Raw genomic sequence first — 25,076 nt, forward strand, 5'->3', positions numbered from 1 at the left:
TGACCTTTATGTTCCTTTTTAAATAATGTTTCCTTTCTTTAGATAATGTTGAGTATCAACCTGGAACCAAGCAAAATGTTTGAGCATGTCTTCCTTAAACTTCAAACTTCATATTGCTAAACAAACTAGAAATGTGTGTTCTTAATGGAATACTGCTTGCATGCAGATATTTGTTTCCCACATTAATTGCAAACAATGCACATTCCAAAATGCAATGCAGAACTAGTTTCCACGTACCACGTAAGAATAAACTACAACTAATTACACTAAGTTTAAGAATTCAAAATGCTGGTGTTACTCTAGCACACATAAAAGACTCAGACTATAAAATGAGGGAAAAACCTTAGTTTTGTGTGCTTGCAGCCATGTGTTATATTTGTGAGGTGTACCTGAAAGGCAGTAGTGAATGTTAAGCTGTGAAGGACAATATAGTTACATATAAAGGTAGAGCAGGAGAGGTGCTTTCTAGTTACGGTACAAACATACACTTCCATAGTTTTCAAAGCATTACAGTACTAATGCATAAAGACTGTATACCTCTCAACTGTCTAGATTTTCAAAGAATGTCCAGATGTTTGCCTCATATATTTTGTCTGTTCCTCAGAGAATATGTGGTTTTCTGGCAAATCACTGAGGACTGAAGTCACTAAATAATGATAATATTTCATCTATCTTCCTTCTCCACATATTCATACTATATCCTCACAAATTCTTAATACCTTACTTCCTCACCACCTCTTCCACTCTCACCTTTCTTTTTCTCTCCTGTCACCCCTCACTTCTGTTCTTGGACCCATTTCTATCTCCCATCTCTGCTCTTCTCCCTCCATTTTCTCTTGTATCCCTCTCTCTACCTAGTTCCATAGCCATTTCTAAATAGTTTATATACAAATTATAATTTACTTCTCCAAAAGTAAATCTTACACAGTAATATATTCCTAGACCACACAGCTCAAACTATCATAGTAACCTCTTTTTCTAATAACTCTTATACTTGAATTTCCTTTTATATTTTCTGTGTACTACTCTTAATATCCTTAACTAATATACTTTCACACCCTTACATCTAATTTTCCTCTGCTCTACCACCTTATGATTAAACTTTTTCTTTATGCTCTTCAACTTTAACATGGAAATAACTACTGATACTATATTATCATGTTTGACTATTTTATCTTTTTTTTACTATTGTATATTACCAGCCTTTTGAATTTTAAATGTTTAAATTGCTGTACAAATGTCACTATTAACTACAATGTATAAACAGTGTAACGTCTGTATTTGCTGGAGCTTATTTCCCTAGGCCTGCACTGGAAATGGGTTCCTGACCCAGTCAGACTTTCCTGGTCACCAAATGTCAAGAAAGAAAGAATAGACACTGAGTTTCTGACTTCATATTCTTCAGAAAAATGTATGTTAACACAAATCCTTTTATATTAGCAACTTTCTAAGTTTATAAGAGCAATGGTTAAAAATATGTCCCTGTTTTTGGGCCTTTGTCCCCCTTTTATTTTAGGCTTTGTTCAGATTTCTGGAACTAAGAGGTTGAGCTCTACTGACTTTTGTGCAACTCAGATACCTTCGACAGCTTATATTCAGCAGTGGCAGGTAACATGGCCAAAGCTTCTTACAGATTAGCATCATTCCTTTTCCAAAGTTCTGATGGTTTTGCTCCATCTGATAGTAGTTTATCCAGATGCTTGTTTGTGACCCAGAAATTCGGTCAGGTGCAAGACAGCTCTCCGCCACTATTTTTACTATTTGTTTTTACTATCTCTAGCATAGCAGTTTATTCATTTAGGACATGAAACAGTATAGACAGCAACGTTCAGCAGCTGTTTCCTGACAGTGCTAATGGAGACCCTGTCTAGTTACTATTACTCTAGGGTAGTGTTATTAGAAACTACTAGTGATTATCTGTAGTATAAGCTAGAGCTTGAAACACAAGCACATGCCCTCTTCTTCATTCTGAAGCTGTCGGTCCCTCTCTACCTTTTCATTCCATGTTGCAAATTAGATCTATAGCATATAACACTATGTTATTACGAAGCACAAGATGCCTTCTTGTGTGTGTGTGTGTGTGTGTGTGTGTGTGTGTGTGTGTGTGTGTGTGTGTGTGTGAGTGTGTGATTGCACTGCTCAGAATCAGTCAGGATTTCTTCATCAGAGATTAAAAAATGATTGTGCTCATGTAAACTGTACCTTCAGCTTTCTTTACATTACCTGCCCTCCATAAATCATGGCACCACCAAAGTTCCACAGTAGATGTAGGGCTTCAGTAAACAGACATCTAGTGTTCATTTTACCCACAGAGTTGCCAGTCAAAATAAGTAGGCAGAAGCAATTAATGCAATTAGGAAAAATACTGGGATAACGTGTCTTGATGCAGCACTATATGAACTGTGGGTCTACTTTATTCCCGCGAAAGCCGAATCGGTCGAATACAATTTGTGCGACACATAACGAGTGAAACGTGAGTACGTCAAATGCACTAAACTGCGAAAGGGGAAATATCAAATTCGCACAGTTGGCCCATCTGCGGAATAGCTCTGTAAGATAAGTGTGCGATAGTTATGGACCTTAAGGTTAGGGTGCGGGTTAAGGTAAGTGCATAGATAGGTAATGTATGTAAGGTTTAGTGTAGGGTTTTGTTAAGTGTATGTGTGTGGAATATTTAGTTTGTTTGGGTATAGCTCAGTAGGGTAAGTGTGCAGTAGTTACGGACCTTAGGGTTAGGGAGGGGTTAAGGATAGTGTGTAGATAGTTGTGTATGTTGGGTTTAGTGTAGGGTTAGAAGTAGGGTTTTGGTTAGTGTGTGTATGTGTTGTTTTTTATTGTGTTTTGGTAGGTAGTATGTTGCAGGCGGTGGGTTTAGCCAACTATGAGAGATCAAGATTTCGAATTTCGCGGTTTAGCGCATTTGACATATTCGCATTTTGCTCGTTATGGTTCGCGTGGGTTGTATTCAACCGATTCGGCTTTTGTGGGAATAAAATAGACCCATGAACGGTAACCTGCTTCATGATTCCGTACTTTCAAAATATTTTATCTTAAATTCACTTGCACATGCATATTTTTATAGCCTGTGACACATAATTTATTACAAGTGCATAACACTTTTGAATTCTCAGCTATGCATATAACTTACAATATAACTTTACAGCAATGTAGCCTGATTCTGCATTTGCACCTCAGATTTTATAGATATATATATATATATATATATATATATATATATATATATATATATATGCTGACTACATATTGAATGCGTAGATACACTCTTAGCCTCCTTTGCTTCTAGCAATTGTTTTAGATGTATTTAACCTTTTTTTCCTACATCATTACTTGCATCAGGATTCTCCTTCTTAGCACTAGCAGGTAAATCTTATCTTAAAAGAATTTCTGGCCTTGAGTCCACTGTCCCAGTTTAGGTGCACTAATGAGCTGTGACACATTGAGCTATGTTAGCTATCTCTGGTATTACTTCTGCTCTGCTTTAGCTTCATAATACTAAAAAGCTACAGAATTCTGTAATGGATTAGCTCTTATGAAGTACAGAGTAGTTCTTATGAGAACTCTACAATATTCCCAAGATGCACCGCAGTGAGGACGAAAGCATCTTTCTCTTCTTTATTATAATAGGGTTAATGAGTCAGTAGAGATGCAGCTGGATATATTGCTGCCTCACAGCATAAATCCTCAGTTCAGTTCTCAGCAGGGATGGTTTATGTATGGAGTCTGTATGTGCCCTCCCCATGTTCGCTTGGGTTTTATCTGGGGACACTGGTTTCCTCCCACGCTCCAAAGTGGACTGGAGACTAAACTTTCCATAGGGATGAGTGCATGAGCTAAGTGTGATACAGAAGAAATCCTGGCAAACTACTTCTGCCCCCCCTTTACCTTGTAAACTCCACAGATAGTGGTGGCTATTCACAGGCTAGCTCTAGGAGTCAGTCATGACTCATGTGAGAGAACGAAAGCGAGAGAAACAGAAATGCAGCCAAAAAAAGAATTAATCCCAAATACCATTATTACATTACACATTTCAGAAAATGTAGCTGTACATATGACATTATCAAATTTTCTTCAGAATTGTTTAACATTTCCTGAAAACAGTTATGAAGAGTGGTACCTGTTGTATTATATTGTTATTAATATAGTATTATTTTCCTTTTAATGTGAAAAACCTTTACAGAGACACATGCATTAGGTGACTTTGAGGTTCATCTTCATTTACTTAAATTCAAGTCCTAAAGGCAAGATTTAATTTGTACATGTTAAACGTAAATGTTTTTAATCTTTCCAGTGTTAATATAATCTGTTTTAAATCTCGCTACCTTTGTGCAATTTGTCATAAGCCTTTAATCTTAGCTGGAATGTATTTTCACATCTGTTCTTTGTCAGAGAAGTCTGCGTTGTTTTTAAAAAGCTATCAAAACAGAGAAGCAAACTGTAAATGGAACATCACATGAACCTGGCAAAATAGAAATACCTTACAGCATTGTATAGTTTTACTGTTTTAAGTTGTCCATCTCATCCTGCTGTCTTTAGTTAACAGCTTATGTTTGGTAGTAACAATGTTATAACTTACTATTATCCCTGTGTTAAAATTTATTTCTGTTTGTCATCTAGAAAGTAGCATTTTTGAATGAAGAGGTGGGCAAATGCATCACTTAATTCTTTATGACAATTAAGTGCAGAATGTTAAGGCTACAAACTATCAAACTTCATCCCATGCAAAAGTTATGTCTTTCCCTTTGCCTTTTCTGCAGGTTTATACTACCAAATGCTGTATTGTTGGAACCAATTTGCTAAACAGGCTTCCTTGTTAAACAAAATAATTTATGGTTTGTGAACTGTGTTTATGGTCTGTGAAACGTGTGCTACCATTTTCAAATTACACCAACATTTGTCTGGCAGTTGGTGCAGAGAATTAAGGCTCCAAGCCGTTAATGGGCTGATATGTGTAGTGAAGAGTATGTGGTTCAATTCCCTCTGCCTACTGTTAACCAGACAGCCCCCCCCCCCCGATACCCTTTATAAGGGACACATTATTTACACTGATTTCTCCTCAAACATTTATGGTTACAGTAAAACCTTACAAAACATCTATTTTATTCTTTGGGGTGGACCATTGCAACACAAATAGGACAAATTTTCAGTTTCCCTCCTCTTATTCCTTATTTTTTCCTCCTATCAGTACAATGAGTTTGTTTCCTCCCACATCTCAAAGACATGCTGTAGGTGGATTGGACACTCTAAATTGGTCCTAGGTGTGAGTGTGTGCGTGTGTGTGCCTTCTGTGGAAGGTTGGGCGCCGAGCTGGCAACTCGACACTGTAAAACTCCACTGCCAATCATGAGCGGACAGGTGATCCGCTGTGGCGACCCCTAACCGGGAAAAGCTGAAAGAAAAAGAAGAAGTACAATGAGTTTGTAATTAGCAATGTAAATGTCAGGTTTAAGAATACTCCTCTGCTTCTGTCACTCAAAACCTTTAATGTACTACAGCCCAACAGCCCATCTTTTATGCGTTGTTATTGTTTAGGTGACCCAGTAATGAAAGAAAATGATAAGAACAGACAAAAGTGCAGTCCACAAAATGTATAGATAATATCCTGCAAAACAAAATCAATTTAGTTGTATGTTGTTATGAAAATTGGTAACAGGCAATTGCTTAGTGTTTTAACTGAAGTCAAAAATGGAGCTAGTTAAGTGGTAACATTCCCTGCGAAAGAAGTTAACCACCAAACTTTAGGTTAAAGCCTTGAAGAATATACATGAATATAATCTACAAGTGATTCTCACAAAAAGTAGTAAGAATTAACACTGTAAAGCACAAAACAGATCACAAGCAGCTACTTTCCAAGGTAATTATATATTATGCAAAAATCTGTATATTTCTGACGTACCCAAAGTTGAAGATTGTTCCAGCCTTCTTCACATTTCAAAGGAACTTCAGCCTTAGACCTGGTATATCTAGTTTGCAGAAATGTATGTGTGCCCGCGCGTGTGTGTGTGTGTGTGTGTGTGTGTGTGTGTGTGTGTGTGTGTGTGTGTGTGTGTGTGTCTAGAGGTTTAGAGTCATGGTTGGAGCTTTAGTGTATAAATCTGAACTGTAAGTCTGTATCATATTTGGTTATACACACAAGTACAATCAAGGCTGGCCTCAGAAATGTTTGAACCTAATTTTGACCATTTTGATAGGGACCTCCAACTAATACCTCACCAGCCCAAGGTCTTGCTCAATCACTGACATTGGTGGTGGCTAGGGGGACCACTAGACACCAGACCTTGATTTTAAAGTTCCATAATGGTATCAGCACAAACAGATATTTTGTCATATTTGACCAATGTTGGTATACATGGCTACCTGTGTCAGTTACTCTGCCTTTTATGTGGGCAAAACAGTACGCAGACTTAAGGACAGAATAGGTGAACATCTGAGAGCAATTCAAAACAGGGATGTTCTCAATGCATTGTATGATCACAGTACTGTTTGCACCAATTTCAAGAAATTTATTTTCTTTGTCATTGGCCGTGAGGCACCCAACACAAGGGGTGGGGATGACAGACTCTTGGTTGAAAACAAGGAATATAAGTGGCAACTCAGGTTAAATGCCACGCATACACCAGGACTAAATAAGGGCATTTCATTTATGTCAGTTTTAAAACAGAGATCTTATGTAGTTTAGGGATACTCATATTTACTACTTATTTTTCATTGTTTTTAGAGTTTACAGGTTGTTCCAGGATGATTGTTTTTAAACGTTTTTAAATTCAAAACATTGATGGTCTATCAATGGACTAGGCATACATATTTTTTCTATGCATTAATTTATATGAACATTTTTTCTATGCATTAATTTATATGTGTATTTGTATTTTTTTGTATTTTTATGTCCATTTCAATGTTTATATTTCACACACATTCATGCAACACGTAATGTTTGTATTTCATGATGTTTTATGTTGTACTATTTTGATTGGGTTTAAGTCATGGTCCATGTTTTATCCAATGACTCTGAAGAAGCCACATTGATGGCAAAAGTGCTTAGTCACTGGACTGGATTTCTTTGTTCCGATAAAGTTGTAGTGACCTGACTGGCTATTGGGAATCATTGTTCTATTGTGTGTGTAGAGTCATGGTTGGAGCTTTAGTGTATACATCTGAACTGTAGGTCTGTATCATATTTGGTTATACATACAAGTATAATCAAGGCTAGCCTTAAAAAGTTTTGAACTTAATTTTGGTCATTTTGATAGGTTACCTCCAACTAATACCTCACCAGCCCAATGTCTTGCTCAATCACTGAAATTGGTGGTGGCTAGACCTTGATTTTAAAGTTCCATAATGGTACCAACACAAACAGGTATTTTGCCATATTTGACAAACACTAGGCAGGATTTTAGCCAGGTCAAAAAATTAACAGTTCACAGACAGCAACATTTGATGCATCTCTGATGGTCGTTAATGCTAGGAGCATTAATAATAAAGTGTTTTATTAGAAATTTTGCTATGTTCCCACAAGATTGAGGTTGTTATTGTTTGAGAAACATGGTTAAAGAACAATGACTGGAAACCATTTCTGTCAGGATATAAATGTCTTCACTGTAACAGACATTCTAACAAAAAATCAGGTGAAGGTGTTATGATAGGGATTAAAGATAGTTATGAGACCTGTGATATTTACATTTTCAGTGATAACACCAATACTATAGACTGTGTAACTGACAGTGAAGATGACCCTGGAACATATAACAGTTGTTAGAGCGTATAGGCCACCAATGTCAAGTGCAGATGACCCAGGGGATTTCATACATTTCTTACATGAACCACACGAGGGAAGAATAATATTAGCCGGGGCTTAACTTTACCAGAGACAGACTAGAATAATATTGATTCAACAACAATAGTAAGGAAATTATGCACAACGTATATTCAGGAACGCAATTGATTTAGATTGCAAAAAAAATCTACAAGGGAATGGAACATACTAGAAATTGTTTGTGTTCCTAAAGAAATACTGTTACTTCTAGTCTAGTTTTACCAATGTTGATGTGCAGTGATCATGGGGTTATAAAGGTTAATTTGTTGCTAGATAATTCTGACAAACAGAAATCTAAACCAATGCACAGAAGGTTCATTACAGATTATATGGAAGCAAAACAGTCACTATGTAAAACTAACTGGAGTGATGTACTCAGTGGAAAAAGCAGAGATGGAATGTGGAAAGTTTTGAAAGAGAAATTGTTTGAGTACAAAAAATTCAAAAAAATGTTTAACATCAAAATCTATACATACAACTTCAGGGGCATATATTTCCATACGAACAAGTTACCTGATTAAAGTGAGAGACAAAAAATATAAGAAATGGAAGAGAGGTCAAACTACAACTTTGAAAACTGAAATAAACAAGATGGACAAACAAATTAAGAACAGTGTGAGACAAGATCAAGAAAAATTTGTAGAAAATTTATATAAAGATATTGACCATAATAGGAAACCTTTCTATAGATACATAAGATGTGGAAGGAGTAAAGACATATAAATTGATAAACTATGTGTAATTCTAAAATTTATTCTTAGACACAACAGATTATAGAAACATTTACAAAATCTTATGCAAAACAGTTTGGCTCCACAAATGGGGTAATAAGTTGTCATAGTGACATAACATAACAGGTAACCTCACATACTGGAATCAAATTTGATTATATTGAAAAAGAGCCATGCAAACTGGATCCAAACAAACCACAGGGAGGAGACAGAATTAGTAATAATGACCTGAGAACACTTCAGCAAGAACATACGGTACCATTATATCTATTATTCACTATGTAATACCAAAAACAATGTCATATAAATATGGGGGGATTCCTGAAGATTGGAGACATGCGCTTATTAAACCTGTCTTAAAGGGAAAATGGAGTAGGACAAACCCAGAGTCATATAGACCCTTAAGTCTACATAATTGTTGTGGAAAAATAATGGAGAATGAAATATGGATAAGTTATTGCCAGAATTGGAAAGGCTGGGACTTGAAACCATATATCAGCATGCATATATTGAAAATAGATCTAATATCATCCATAACATGATGTTCTAACAATATAATAAAAGCTATGAGTGAAAAATTGTTGTGTGATGTAATTTATATAGATTTAACTTCAGCATTTGACAGGGTCTTACACAAACAAAAATTGATCAATAAATTAAAACAACTAGGCACTGATGTACTCTTGATAAGATACATAGCTGCATGGCTTACAAATAGGACATGGCAAGTATCATACAGTAAATAGACAGGCAAAATTCTTGGTTACAGTCAGGGTATCCCAGAGGGCTCTGTCCTGGGCCCTTACTTGTTTTTATCTTTCAGACCTAACTTTTTAATCTGAGGTGTCCTACAATCTATATGCAGATGACCTGAAATTGGGTAAAGTGATTACATGTGTTACAGATAGGGCATGTCTGCAAAAGAACTTGACTAAATTGACCGTTTGGGCACAGGATAATAATATGCTGATAAATACATTAAAAACTAAGAATAAAAGATTTGGGAGACATAAGTTGAAAGGTGAATATTTAATGTAGCACATAGTGATTGAAACTGTAGACTCATTTAAGGGCCTGGGTAAATGGGTAGATCCAGCTATGAGTTTTTCTAATCATATCAACTAATTGGTTAATGATAGTTATAAAACTATAGGTTGTATAAAAAGATTTATAAAGTCTAGGAAATCAGAAATGATGAAGTCATTGTTTGTTAGTTACATTAGACCCAAACGTAAGTATGGAATAACAATAAGAAAACATGCATGAGTAAACTGGAAAGAGTACAGCAAGAATATACCAAGGGCATCCATGGATGTGAAAATTTAAGTTATTATGAAAGACTAAAATTTCTTAACTTGTACAGTGTCTCTCATAGATATCTAAGAAGATATCTTATTCAGGTATATATAGGAATGTTTGAGGTTATCAAAAAGTAGTTGAGAATCATCAGACAGCCTGTGTAGAAGATTCTATAGGAATGAAAAGTTACTACTTGCTTCTCTGAAAGAGTAGCTAATGCATAGAACAGGCTAGCAAATTACATTAAAGCAAATACTAGTTTAGATATTTTTACAAACAGCCTGGACACTTATTATGGGAACAAATGTTTTGGTATATCGGCACGCTAGATGGGCATTAATGCCTGTGCTTGAAATGTTTGTATATATGCATGCATGTAACATTGAAATGTGGACCTGGGGAATATACTAGACCACCAGGATTCATGATGGCACTAACATTACAATAGAGATTGGGAGGTGGGTGGAGAACCACTAAATACCAGAGAAAATACCAGGGAATTATTTAATTGCCATAATGGCACCAATGTCACTACAGGAGTGGGTGGAACCAGCAGACCACCAGGGATAAAGTGAAATGCCGCAATGGCACATAAATCATAAGAGTGATTGGGAGGTGAGGAAAATCACAGGACACCATGGGGTGGAGGGGGGATATAGGGCTTACTTCAAAGGGACCATAATGGTACAAACATCAAAATGGGGATCATGGAAGTGGGGGGAACCACCAGATACCAGAGTAAATATGCAAAGTAACATTTTGGCATCAACCTTACTATGGAAACTGGGGGTGGAGTGGGGGATGTTTTAGTGACACAGTAGCACCAACAGCATAACAGGGACTAGGAGTGGGGAGATACACTAGACACCAGGGATAACTATTTAAAGTACATTAATGGTCAGACATCAACAGTGTAATGGGAATCAGAGGGTGAGGGGATACATTAGACATAAAAACACAAGTGCAGTGTTATAGTAAAACCAAACCTTCAAATAAAATAACGCTAATGCAAGAGTCTAAGAAAGATAACATTTTTTTATAGTTTACATCTTGTTTGGGAAGCTCCTTGAAGGCTGGTTCTAGACACCTGAGCTTAATACATATGTGCAGTGATGGCAATAAAGTATTACAGGGGTGGTGGAACCTCAGGAAGGTAGGGACAGGTACAGGGACTGTGGTGTGTGTGAATGTGAGCGTGAGTGTGAGAGAGAGAGTAACTGGAGGGGCAATTCCACTGCCTACATGAACACAGGTTACTACAGCACCGTGATGTGCAGATCAGACTTTATCTGTATGTCTCAGTAATAGCTGTGAGTCTTGAAACATGTAAATTAGCCATTAATGAGGTCCTAACTCATCAAAGCAAGCATGCTACTAAATAGAAAATGGGCATCTCTGACTGGAAGGGCCTTTCTAGCACAAGCCCTACAGCTCACACTACAGCTATTAATGAATTCCTGGGATGATTAATCAGATTCAGGTCTGAAATTAAATTTACAATTGTTTTTAACCAAAGAAAGCCTTTTGCTTGTCTTTTGTAACTTACAATTTATGTCAGTTAATCCATGAACAACACTCTTGAAACCCACACGGTTGTGGCCACATGATCCACACTGCAGTTTGTCAGTCATTTTGACTGAGATCATGGTACAGTGGGGATCAGAGAATGGACCCTTTTCCCCACTGTAGTATGAAATCAGCAGGGTGTGTAGGGAATACAGTGGGGCTTATTCCCCTGCAAAAACATTGTTTTGTCCTGTTTACTGGTGCTGTTTGGCTTGTTTCCATTGACTGATGAGTTACATTGTTGATTGTGTGGCTTCAACAATCTCATTCATTCAAGGACATAGATCCATAACTTAAACCAAAAATACTAAATCATAACCAGTCATGTTCTGAAGTGACAAAGTCCCAATTTACTTCAAAATCAAGTGATTTTGCACTCATCTTCAACTAGAAGTGAAACTCAAATGGCTTAATAATGTTAAAATCATTTGTGGAAGTAACTGTGCTATGTGAAAGGGGTTGTTAAATGTATAATTATGTGTGAAAAAATATAGTCTGTCTTCAATTTTTGTATCATTCTGAAAGATTTTTTTATTTCCTTTCTCATTTCTGCAGGGCGAGTGTGGAAACTTTATACGTCTAATTGAACCCTGGAATCGGACTCACCTTTATGTCTGTGGGACAGGTGCTTACAACCCCATTTGTGCCTATATCAACAGAGGCCGTAAATCTCAGGTAGAGTGCTCAATGTGCAGACTGGGGTGGGGGTGGGGGGTGGTCAGAGTTTGGTTTGTTGTGGATGAAGAGACCTTCCATGTAAAAACACCAAAGTCACTAAAAGGGCAGTTTCTGTATGTTGATTTAACCAGGAAGATAGAAAGATAACTTTAATTATCTACTATATTTATAAACATGTAGCATCAATTTTGTTACTATTATATAAAAACTCCCCTTCTGCAATTATGCTTCATGAGGAAGGACCTCACAAAGTCATGCTTTTTTCATTGTCATTTTAACTATGCATCTGCTAGAACATTCTCTGCATTCCTTTTGTCTAATTCTTTCATTCAAAAATTCAAAGTTGACTGTGACGCCATTCTAGGTATTAACAGTGTTCTTGTCCTTGCTGAGAAAATACTGGAGAGTTAAGGACCAACATTTTTCTAAAGTAGTTCAGATAGCTCAAAAAAAATAAAAAAAACATGATTAAAGGCTAATGGTATGCAATTGTGACTGTGAATTAGCCAGATAAAATAGGTTAAGAATATGGATCCATGTCAATCTACCAAATGCCTTTAGCATCAAATGTCATTTAGCAGGGGAAAAATATCTGAAAATTACTTTTGGTGACCCCCCCCACAAAAAATTTTGTTTTGAGATCAATTTCCCCTGCACCCCACAAACATTATAACAATACCCATTCATGTCGGTTACACATTTTACAGTGCATGCAGTATATGATATATTTATTTATTTTTTATTATGCTACAAAGCTACTATTACATTCTTGTGTAGATGCATAGCTTCACATTAGAATGCTACACATCACAAATGTGGAACAGAACAACTTTGTATTTGTGTGTTTTGGTCCCATACTCTTTCATAACCATGCAGTTCCCATCTTACAGGGGAGCATCAAGGTGGTCCAGTAGTTAAAAACTCTACCTCTCAATACCTTGGTGTCAACTTCAATCCTGACCTCTGGTCACCATCTAAATGGAGTTTTGCATGTTTTCCCCAAGTCTACATTGTTTTTCTCCTAGTACTCAATGTTTCCTCCGACATTTCAAAAACATGGTTGTTTGACTAGTTACTCAGAAAAAATGTTCATTGCATTTACTCTCATCTTGTGTCTTGTGTCATCGCCCAAAAGAATGTGAAAAAGACCAGTTAATTTACCAGGTTAATAAATAAATAAATTCAATAAAAATCCACTACAGGTTTATTTATTCCTCCGTGTTTCTTGGTATCCATGAACATTGCGCAATAGAGGCTAGAGCTAGAGATGATGGCTATCAATTTAATTCCCTTACCATGCTGGTTAAGAAACATTGTTCAGTCCCTGCTATGCCAAATCTAGCTACATGTTTATAAACACCTGACTATGCCTACCTGAAATGTGATGAATTATTTTTCTGGGTTCATACTCCTGTCCCAGGCAGTTATGCATTAAGTGCACATCTAAGTTTTTTCTACGTTCAGCACAATTCACTGGGAACTGAAGTAACCAGTCCCCAGTAATGAAGCTAGTTTTTTTTTCAGGATTTATTCTAAATAAATGTGAAGATGCATACATACATATATATATATATATATATATATATATATATATATATATATATATATATATATACATATGCATATACATGCACACGAAAACACAACACACACACACACACACACACACACACACACACACACACACACACACACACACAGTGTAACAGCTTGTTGCTAATGACTTGTAGCATACTATACCCGATTGCTGTAGGTAAAATAAATAATACACAAGTTTAAATAGCAATGTTCAGTTTTATTCATTCTCAGTCAAACAAAATAATCCTGCATTCAGGAAAAAACTCAGTCCACAAGGTATGGTTAAGTAAAGCAACCAAGACTTTCAAATCATGAAATGATTTAAACTCAAACTGCTTCACTTCATAAAAAAAACTTAGGAAGTAAAACAATGCAGATACAAAACTAATCCAAACTCGTACAGCTTCATTTTGGCATTTCAGATAAGAAAATAAAACAGCACAAATTTTTACATAGCATAGTGAAGGGAGAATGTACAAGTTTCAGCATCTACACTGGTAAAACCAAAGCAAAACACTCAACACACAGTCCTTTAACACAAGTTCATAAGTTTCACTATAGTACCTTTTACTCAGGAAATACTCCCCCAAAAAAGTCCTTCCCCAGGCTTCTGAACAAACTTCTAACCTCTTCTGACACTTATAGATGAAGACTACACTGAAAATAATAGTAAAGATAAGCTCCTTCTTATGACAAAAATATATATTTTTATTTACTCTTCATAAAGTATTCAAAAAGGTCAAGATTTGTAGGGCATTCCTCTCCTGCACCCACACATCTTGCTTTACAATCAGAAAACTCTTTCTGCTAGTTTGCTTGAAACTTTTTACACTCAAAGGAGATTCCAGAAAGTTCTCTGACAATGCCTTTTTTCAGCAGCTCTAGCTCTAAATTGCTCTTATTTTCTTAATCCCCCACATATGTATACTATATATACTGTATGCGTACATATGCATATGTGCTCATTTATAAAAATATGCTCCATTATTTAAAAAAAATATTCCATAATATATCCATTGCAGTTATTTTTGTGGTAAAAAATGAATGGATGTTATGCGTATACTTATTTAAAGTAATTGTGTTCTACTGTTTAAAAAATCTTCCTAACGTGTCCATTACAGTTGTTTTCAAAAGTGAAACCTTACCATAATGATAGATTGTAAGAAAAAGAAGGCCCATCCTCTGTAATTACCAAGACTGGTGCAGTAGGAATTAGGTCGGTTTATTTATTTATATTTGTTTACCGTGGTAGTACTCTGATCAGTATTGATCAAATTCAGTCTCAGCCTGGGTGAAATATAAAACATTTCACAAGCAAAATAAAGAAATGCAAGCAGTACAGAATAGTTCAGACTAAACTTTTCTAGGCTGACAGAACCCTCTCCCTCTACTAATCATGCATCAGAAATGCTAGCCTCTCCAGTTCTTCTGTCACAGCATTAAACAGAAAAAAAGGAGAGAAGGAAAGGAGACTCCAGACCATGGACACTAAAGCTGGGGGATGAAAGTAGGTATGTTCCAGAAGATGCACCTTCTTGCAAATCTATCTGTATGATAGATACATAACTTTCTTGTCTGGTAAGAAGAGGTCCATCCTTGGTAACCAACAGGACAGAGGTCCCTAGCTAATCCTTGTGGGTGGCTGTCTTCATGAGAACATACCATAGATAACATTAGTACCACCCAACCAAAAACTTGAACCTAGAGATCAAATCCAGCTTGTAATACCCTGCAGAAATGTAATCTAAGGTTGCACTATGAAGAAAAGGCAGTAGAAGCAGCTATGGCTCTGAAAGAATGGACACAGGTGACTGTTGGCAATTGATGTACATGCTTTAAAAGGCAACACTCAATGCAGCTAGCTAACTCCTTGTAAAGGATGAACTTAGAAACCTTTTGTCCAAATTCAGATTCTTCAAAGGAAATAAACAAATAATCATCTTTGCGGAAAGCCTTTGCAGCATTCACGTGGAGCTGAACATAGTCTCCACTGTTTGAATGCTAAGGAAAGAAAACAGGCAGGTTGACAAACTACTTTAAACTGGACACTGTGGCTACTCAGGGTTTCTTGTGTCATCTCATCTTTATGAAACACAAGGTAAGGAAGCCTAACAGATATAACCTATATTTCAGAAATCCTATCAGCCAAAATAATGGCAACTGGAAATATGGTCTCCAAGTTCTGGCACATTATCTGTGTTGAAGCAGTGGGTTTGAAAGGGGGGATTCTGAGTCTGTTTATCATAAATGTGACATAAGGGAACAGTGTCAAGACTGAGGAGGAGGGAACTAATGTGAAAAGCCATACAAAAAGCCTTGTAGGCTTTGAAAGAAGCAAGAGAGGAAGACTATTCCTGAATGGAAGTTACAAACAACAGCCACATTAACTATGACGATAAGACAGTATCACAAATTCCAGGCAGGTAGACCGTCTCCACAGGCACACAGGAATAAAGGTCTGACTATGGCTCAGATGATCCATGGTCAATTAGCAGTTTGGGTGTCTCTTGGACCTGGCATGGAGAGGACAAACATTTCTATACTGGGGAGGGAAAGGCTGTGGCCTGTCCCCATACTAAGACTGGACATCTGTACTTGCATCAGCTCTAACAGCATATGTGGTAGCTTACAAGCATGTATCACATAAGCCAAGGGGGAGCAAGGTTCTCCATCCATACCATCTCAAAACAGCCTACTTGCTAGCATCTGACCTTTGCCTCTGAGGGGAAAAAATAGGCTGATGTGCTCTCCCCCAAGTCAAGCAGTGAATGAAAAATTGGGCTCTTGTCCCATCCAGTGAATGAATGGGCCTGGCTCTCACCCCATAGGAGGAACAAATGGATCAACTGGGTCTAGGTAGGGGAACCACTGAACTGATTATGTGACTACACTGGAGTGATGGTGGGGGAATTCCAGTATGTAATCAAGAACAGAGGGGAGAGAATGTAAGGAAGGATCCAATGCCTTACTAAATGCCAAAATGGAAAAGCAAGTCCATTTATCACTACCTTAAGTCCTATCAATCTGAAGCAAATTCCAACCACTGGCATAGACTGAGATAAGCAAAACACTACAACCTTGTGCACAGAGGAAATAACTTCTCCAGTGGGAAGAAATCTGGACAAAGGGTTTCATCTAAATATAGTTAATGGAAACTAGGATCTGCACAATAAGGAAATATGGCTTTGCAAAGTTCACAATAATCTCCAGGAAGTGAAATAACCTGAGTAGAGACTTCCTGTATTTTAACAGTTCCTCTGGATAGGAATAGCTAGAACATAGTGTATAGGTTCATAGAGTCATTAGTATGTACTAGACATACATCCGGGTGATCACTGAGTAGCCTAATCAGCTAAGCCCAAGAGTAAGTGTACAGAATTAGGCTCCCTGACTAAGGAGGGCCGTACTATTTAACCCAGGGGTGTATCCAGGTAAGGAAAGATCCAATCTGCTGTCTCAGGTGACATGCTACTCTAAACATATCCCATCCCCAGGAGAATATGTTTAGGACAGAGATGAGATCAGAAGGCAGTTTGAAACCAGTACTAACTAGGTTATTTATGTAAGAGTAAATCCCTTGAAAACTAGATATAGAAATAGACATCTTTGAAATCTAAAGAGCACATCCAGTCTCCTTTAAAAGCACCAAAAGGACTGACTGTGCTTTGACTACTAGTTTCTTTTTGAAGAAAGGAATTTTAATCAGAGAGCTCCAGTATGTCCCTGAGTTCTTTAGTTATGTTTGGTGCAAAAAAATGTGAAACAACATTCAATGCCTAAGCAGTCAGATGGGAGGTACCGCAGGTTCTTTTCTACAAAAACTTTAATACTGCTTTTCTTACCAGTTGTTTCTGATAGGCAAGAGTGAAGAGAGGGCCTGGGGAGGGTGTAAAATGAAAACAAGTATCTTCTGGATATAGTTTCCATTGCACACTTTGTCTGGTTTTCTTCTTACATGCAGGCAGGTAGAGGGGAAGTTTGTTCCTGACTGCATCCAAGCAAGTCCTCAGGACTGGCACTATCTGCCAATGGATTGACCACAGCCTCCTGGCAAATTCTTAGAACCTTTACTATCCTTACTTTTGGAGCAGTGACCCTGGTGGGAACAGGTCTGAGAGGCCTGTCTCTTCCTAGCAGACGTCTGTTATAAGGACCACATCTGGTGTTGGCTCTTCTGAGTTAAGCTAAATGAATGCCATGGAGTGTATTTTGGCACTCACAGTAGTTGGGGTTTTATCCTGTTTTTTCATGTTCTCAAAGTGTTCTTGTACTTCTTTCCCAAACAAAAGGGGGCCCAAAAAGATGTCATTCCAGAGAGGTTACCAAGTCAGTTAAACACAGGCAGGAATGCTGGGATGTGATAATGTTGCATCCTTACTTTGTGCATCTCCTTCAGGCTCACTGTATAATATGTGAGCTGTGAGATTGGTTGTGCTTACCGTTGCATTTTTCTTTTAGTGACAAATCTGTCAAACCATCTGTCTGGTGCATTTCATCATGTAGTTATCTTTAAAAATAACTATGTGTGTCAGATAATGTAACACCAACACAGACAGCAAGGAGATGCAAAAATGCACTTTCCAAAACTCATGACATTCATACCTCTCAACTGTCCAGATTTTTGTCTCATATTTTTGGCCTGTTCCTCATAAACTGAGATGATCTGAGGATTGAAGTCACTAAATAATGACACACATTTGAGTTAAAGACTTCAAATCCTTCAGAAAATGTATGATAAAACAAACTCTGTTACTCTAGCAATGTTCTAAGTTTGAGTTTATAAGAGCAATATTTAAAATATGGCCTTATTTTTGGGACTTTGTCCCACCATTTTGTTAGGCTTTGTCCAGATTTCTTGCACTAAGAGGTTGAGAGGTATGATGACATTTCTGTTGGGGATGAGCAGTTGCATTCTGAGATTCTGGAGCCTTCTTCAAGGAGTTGCAGAAAGTGTAGTGTCTGGCTTAGAATTGTTCATGCAAACGTTACAGTCCTTGGAGGAATGAAGGATAAGGTTGGCTATCGTAGGAAATGGGGCCACCATATCCAGATCCTTCCTTGCCATATTGGTGGTGTCTTTGAGGATGGGATGTTCAGCAAGGGAGAAACCACTCAGGAAGAATTGAGAGTGAACCTACATTCCTTCTGCAGTCTGCATTATGGAAAGATATAGGTCAGCAGTCAAGTCCCTTACTGCTGCATCAACTGTAATCACTCACCCAGTTTGGTATTTCCTGTGGGGTGGTGTCTACCTTTTCTCGAATAGTTCTCCCATGGGAGGTTGTACAGGGAACTTATTAAGTCTAGTTTTGAGCAAATCTTTCCTAAGTCTTTTGACCAGGACTAGTCAGAGGAATGTGTGACCCATTTTGCGAAAAAAAAAGACTAGAGAGTACTACAAATGGCCTGTGAAACCACTGTCCTGTTACTTGATGGAGGGCCAGAAGGGAAAAAGAATGCTCTGTAAGGTTGATGGCATTGATACCAGGACAGCTGTCATCAAGGACAGCAGCTGAGAGGTGGGCTATTAGCTTGGCAGAGGAAGCATTGATGCTATTCTGAGTAACACCAACATCAGAGGGGTCAGCTCTTGGAGGACAAACATCTATATAGTCCATATCTGAGGCATAACTGGCAATGGTAGTACTGATGCCACACAGAAATCAACAACAGACTGCATCAGAACTTCAGGAGACACCTGTGTCAGAGGACTGCCTGATGACTGGCACCACACAGAAAAACTGTTGTGGGCTGGTGACTGCAGTAAAAATACTGAGGACAACTGCATGATGGAAGAAGCCACTCTGAGCCCTGAAATGGAAGGGGCAGGATCATGGAAGAAGCCACTCTGACCCTTGAATAGAATGGGCAGGACCACGGAAGATGTTTCTCTAACCCGTGGAATGGAAAGGGCAGGGCAGGGATCCCCAGCTCTTCTACATCTGTCAAATCTTCATCATTTATGATGGGAAGATGAGGACAGTGACCTGCCTTTACAGTAGCCTGCCTGGAATCAATATGTTGTACTGAGAAAAACTACAGAGGCAACAATCACAGTTTTGTTTTCTTAACCGACACAACAGAACTGCTAGCAGCAGTTTCCTTACCAATTACACTGGATGCAGAAGAATCTGCAGTAGTGGAAGGTGAAGTTACAGAAAATCAAAACTAGATACAATAAAGATAACAGATTTCTTCTTTGTTTTTGTAAAGGAGAAATAGATGTCTTGTGCGTAATTCATTTTAATTGCTGTAGTGAAGGTTTGCTGAAAGGAAACAGATGGCAGACAAGGTCAGCTCAATAAAGTAGGCCTTTACTTTTTCCTTACAGAGTCACCTGCTTGAAATCATGACAGAAAACACACTTCAAGGTGTCATGACCCTCACCTAAAGAAATTACACTCTGAATGTGCATATTTCCACCACAGACACACTTTATCTATCCATCTATCTATCTATCTATCTATCTATCTATCTATCTATCTATCTATCTATCTATCTATTTATCTATTTATCTATCTATCTATCTATTTATCTATCTATCTATCTATCTATCTATCTATCTATCTATCTATCTATCTATCTATCTATCTAATCTATCTATCTATCGGTCTATCTATCTGTCTAGAGTTTCATACATTGCTAGATGGACCAGGACCTATTGCACACAAATAAAGGAAAGCTTTATGAAAGGGAAAATAGAAAGTGCAAATTCTTGATAAATAACCCACTAAATAATGAAGAAAAAAAAATGCATTATTTACATGCACTCTGACAAAGAAAGCACTTGGGGAAAAAAAGGTAGAGGCAGCCTGGGACAATCTTCCTGCCAAGCTTACATGACACAAAGAAGAACAGGAATGTCCAACATGCACAGCACATGACGTGAAGGAGAGGGGGCTCCTGGCTGCAGAGTGGGTCTAATTCGAGAGGGGGCTCCTGGCTGCAGAGTGGGTCTAATGCCTGAAGCATTAGTCCTGTCTGTTACAGAGAAATGACAGAGGGTTTTTTTAAGATATTAAGTATCTGGCTAATGCTCAGATGCATGCAGTCTGCTAAGATTTAAAATGTGACTCAAGAAAAAAAAACAAAAAAAACTTTATAAATTTTTTCAACTCTGATACATTAAATAATGACACATTTGCAATCCTAGTCCCTAAAATAGCATCTTCTCATCCTAGTCCCTAAAATACCATCTTATCATATATATATATATATATATATATATATATATATATATATGTGTGTGTAATATTTATTTATCAGAAAGTTCCGACATCCAACCACTTTTTCATTAGCAGTGAAGTCAAACAGGCTTTTTGTATGAGGGGATAGCTCAAGTACAACATGCAGAGGGCTGTACCACACACAAAGAATGCAATGAGCCCCCAGGGTCACTGTATCTATGGGTGAGAGTTTACTGTCATTTGCTATGATCCCATTTCAAGGAACTGGACAGATGACATATTTTTTCAAAACTGTATGTTACCCATGTTGTGATATCACAGCACTTTGTCTGAAAAAGGCAGTGGCAGAAAGGGCACACTTAAGAAGACTCAGCATTTTGTGCACTTTCCTTTTGTTGACAGAATCAAACACTTAGACATTGTTTTTTGCCAACCAATTATAATTTACATATATAGCTACCAGTCTTTGTTTTACAAAGGTGCTAATTCAGACCCTGGCAATGGGAAAGTATGCAGTTTTTGTATGTCCTAGATTTAAAACAACTTTCCTGTCGTACAACAGAGACCTGTCCTTCATATAGCTGCAAATATACTGAATAATATAACTTTCAGCCATTATGCAGTTTTACATTCACCTTCTACATAAAACCTGACAGACAAAAAATGTATATATATGCTACACATGGTACACATCGCTGCTATGAAATGACCAGTATGCTGTAAACCTAGGTTTGATTCCATAATGGAACTAGTGTCATCAGTAAGGCAGTTTTATATCCGCCCTGCCTGCTGATATTCGCTCTCATGATTTGCTGTTTGACTTGTGAGTAAGTCACTTTACCAGGCTCATACTAATGGATCACCACTGAAAACAGGGCTGTGTCTCTACTGAGTCATACCTGCTAAACAAGGACTAAGTATAACTCAAATAATAGAAGTAGAAATGCATAAACAAGTTTATCCCCTGTTATACATGTAAAGAAAATCTTTCAGAAACGTGAAAGTTCTTATGTCTGCTTATTTTCTATGCTTATACATTTCTCCCTTTCTAAAAGATCCTTCATCCGTGAGTGGTGTACAAAAAATATACCTTATAGAGCACATTTACACCTTTAGGCTTCTTAGAAAAAGCTTTAGCAATAGGTTTTCCCTGCCGCTGCATTTCTTCTGTCATTTAAGTAGTGTTCTTGTTAGGATCACATTCCAGTTAGCTAGCCAAATGGCGTAAAGAAGTCTGCCACAGCTGTAACCAATAGTGAGCTGTTACCAGGAGGTCTGTCCTGTTTCATAAATGTACTGAAGTTCAGGAAGGAAGGTTTAGACCTCTAGATTTGTTGTTTTATACACAGGGTAAATAAGAGGTCCCTGTCAAACAGGCTATAAAATACTCTTTTAAATTGACAAAAGCAAGTATTTAAAGATGCCCAAAATATATAAAAGGGAATATAGAAGTACAATACCTAGATCACTAGCCTACCCAGTTTGAAGGAAAAGAAAAACTCATCTAGGCATCAGAAGAGGTCATGGGATTTAGCAGACATCCCTTTCAAAGGCCCTATGCGTTGACACCTTTCTTTTTTCTGCATCATTAGGATGAGACAAGCAGTGATATCAGCGTATTCATTAAAGGAAGTGTTACACTGCTAAGGAGAGGTGAATTTAAATCAAAAGCTGAAAAGTTAACACTGGCAGCTCAAGGCAGCAGATTATGTACACATTGATTTACAAAGTCTATAAAAAAGTGGGAACTACAAGTAAAGAAAGGTTCTGTACTGCAGAGCTAGAAATAGTTGCATATCTTGGTGCTGGCTGTGATATACTCATGGTTGAGTGTACACTGAAATGGACAACAGTGAGACTTCATTGGGGATTGAGCAAACACTACAACATATGGGTATCTGAGAAGCATTGGACACATGAACCACAAAGAACTGCTGAAAATGAAGTTCTGATAATATGGGAACATCCAATACCAACAGTCAAGAAGGTAGAGACATGAAAAACTGATACTGTAGTCAAAGAAAAAAAGGACAAAAGTAACAATCACTAAAATAACTACACTTAGAAATGTTAGTGTCTTGTGTTCTGAGAGACTTAAAGTTATAAAATTCCAGGCTAAACAAGTTGGAACTTGAAGAATACAGAATGAAATCACACAGATAACTAATAGTAGCAGGAGCAGCAATGCTAATAAATACAGAATTTACGAGTGCACTTAAATATGCCGGCAATGCATGTAAGTCCAAGTGAGTTGCAGGAGAGGCAAGGAGACAATTCCTTGCTGCATTGCTAATGATGAGAGCAGCATTCCTGGCAAGCGTTATTAATTTCATTAACTTTAGTCATTCACTCATTTCCAGTCATCGTCTAAGAAATCCTAAATATCCAAATAAATTGACAAAGGGTAAAAACTAAACTATTCAGGACCGTAAAATACAGAACCATGTTAGAAATAAATGACAAACTAAATAACATATGGTATGCAACATACCTCTTCTTTTTCTTTAATTCAAATGTATCCTTTGAGGGGCACTGACCCTGTAAATGCAACATCACAGTTCTCTTTGGTCTAAGATCCTTGCAAGAGCCATAGGCTTCTGAAGCACAAATGGTCAGATGTAATGCAGACTGCCTTTTCATCATACACAGGTTATCACATGAATGCTTAAATAAGTATACATAAACTGCCTACATAACTGACACTTCCATCTCTGGGAACAACAAAGGCTTGGGCAAAAAAAACAATTAAGTTAGATTTTTTTTTTGATAGCTTTGACTGGTTGCAGTCAGCCATGTAGAGCTTCATTTAGTACAAACTAGAGGACATGTTGTAGAATCCCATACAGGATACAGAGACAGAACTGTTTATTTCCTGATATGCAGGACAACCTGCTGATTTTGCAGTATTTATTAAACTACGCTTTCTCACTGCTTTGCCCCCTTAACTATGACATCAGTGCAGGAAGGCCATGGCAGGATCATGCCTTATCTGGTTTGCAATATGATTATTTTAAGATATTACATGATCATTCTAAGCAGACCAGTGATATTTTAAATATAAGAATGGCTTATAACTTAAAAATATCTTAGGTTTGATCACAATACTGAGTTAATGCATTAAAACTGCCACTTTTCAAAATAACTTCATTGAGGCCCATAATATTCCACTTTACTTGTTGTGTCACAGTATCACAAAACTGAGAAAACATGGAGATAACTTCAGCATGTAGAGTGACTTTGCAAATATAAAACTGGTAGGTCATGGATTTTCCCTAAAGCAGACTGGAATGACTGATAAAACAGCACCTTTGCTACTGACCTATTAATAAGGCATCTGGTAGCTTCATTTAAATCTTGGCATGGTCCATATGGTTTAAATACAACACACAGATTGATCAGAACAAAAACTTCACAACTCAAATTTTAGTTGTTTATCAGCCGAAAATGACACAATCACATTTTTTTCACCAGGCCTTCATTTCTTCTTAATACAAAAGCACAGTAGTACAACATTTCTAAATAGCAGTCAGCAGGGAACTACAAAAAAGTTGCATCCCATATCTTAAAAATGTTGGTCTAAGCAGTTCATGGAAAGTCATGCCAGATGAGTTATGGGTTTTGTGTTATTGTGCTTGTGTGTGGTTGATGTGGTCATTTGGTAAATCATTGTTTTTGTTCTGTTTTGTTTTTCTTCGCTCTTCTGTTATCACTGTTATTGGGTTGTCTTGTTCTAACTGTGTGACTCCATCCTTTTCTCAGGCCTCTGAGCTTACCCAAACGCTCCAACCAGGAGGGCGAGCCGGGCGAGCCACAGACTTATCCGTGACCCCAACGCCAGCGGACCAAAAGGTGGGAGTAGTGCTCAAGCCAGTATTTTCACCCTCCTTTGGAATACAGCCCTATATGGGCATCTCTTCCATCCATGTAAAGTATGGTTCTGGTTTAGATAGCCAGCACCACTGGAATACATTTGAGTAAAAATCAGAGACTCCGTGACCCCCATGTCTTGATGTGTTATTTGTTGCAACCACTTTTTATGTACTTAAGCAGCCCTCTAAAGTGAATCAAAGCAACCATAAAGAATGCGGTTGCCTTAGTCAAAAGGGGAGATCACCAACTGTTTCATCATGTTTACTGTGCATCCAAAAGGCAGTCAATCCATTAACTGATATCTGTCCACCTTAATGACTTCCATGTAGTCCCCAT

The 25,076-nt window shown here is 37.5% G+C and overlaps 1 protein-coding gene across 3 annotated transcripts in view; it reads left to right on the forward strand.

Moving 5' to 3' along the window:
* SEMA3F (semaphorin 3F) overlaps positions 1–25,076 on the forward strand; it is an 861,789-nt gene that overhangs the window by 553,950 nt on the left and 282,763 nt on the right. For 2 of the 3 annotated variants that reach the window (XM_044078156.1, XM_044078155.1), the window contains exons 5-6: positions 11,983–12,102; positions 24,630–24,719. In XM_044078156.1, the coding sequence (XP_043934091.1) occupies positions 11,983–12,102; positions 24,630–24,719 (210 nt within the window). The remainder of the gene's footprint in view (positions 1–11,982; positions 12,103–24,629; positions 24,720–25,076) is intronic. The other variant, XM_044078157.1, reaches the window with a different exon arrangement.

Source organism: Protopterus annectens, chromosome 7.part0 (assembly GCF_019279795.1).
Source record: "Protopterus annectens isolate FY-2018-M chromosome 7.part0, PAN1.0, whole genome shotgun sequence".
Taxonomy (NCBI): Eukaryota; Metazoa; Chordata; order Ceratodontiformes; family Protopteridae; genus Protopterus; species Protopterus annectens.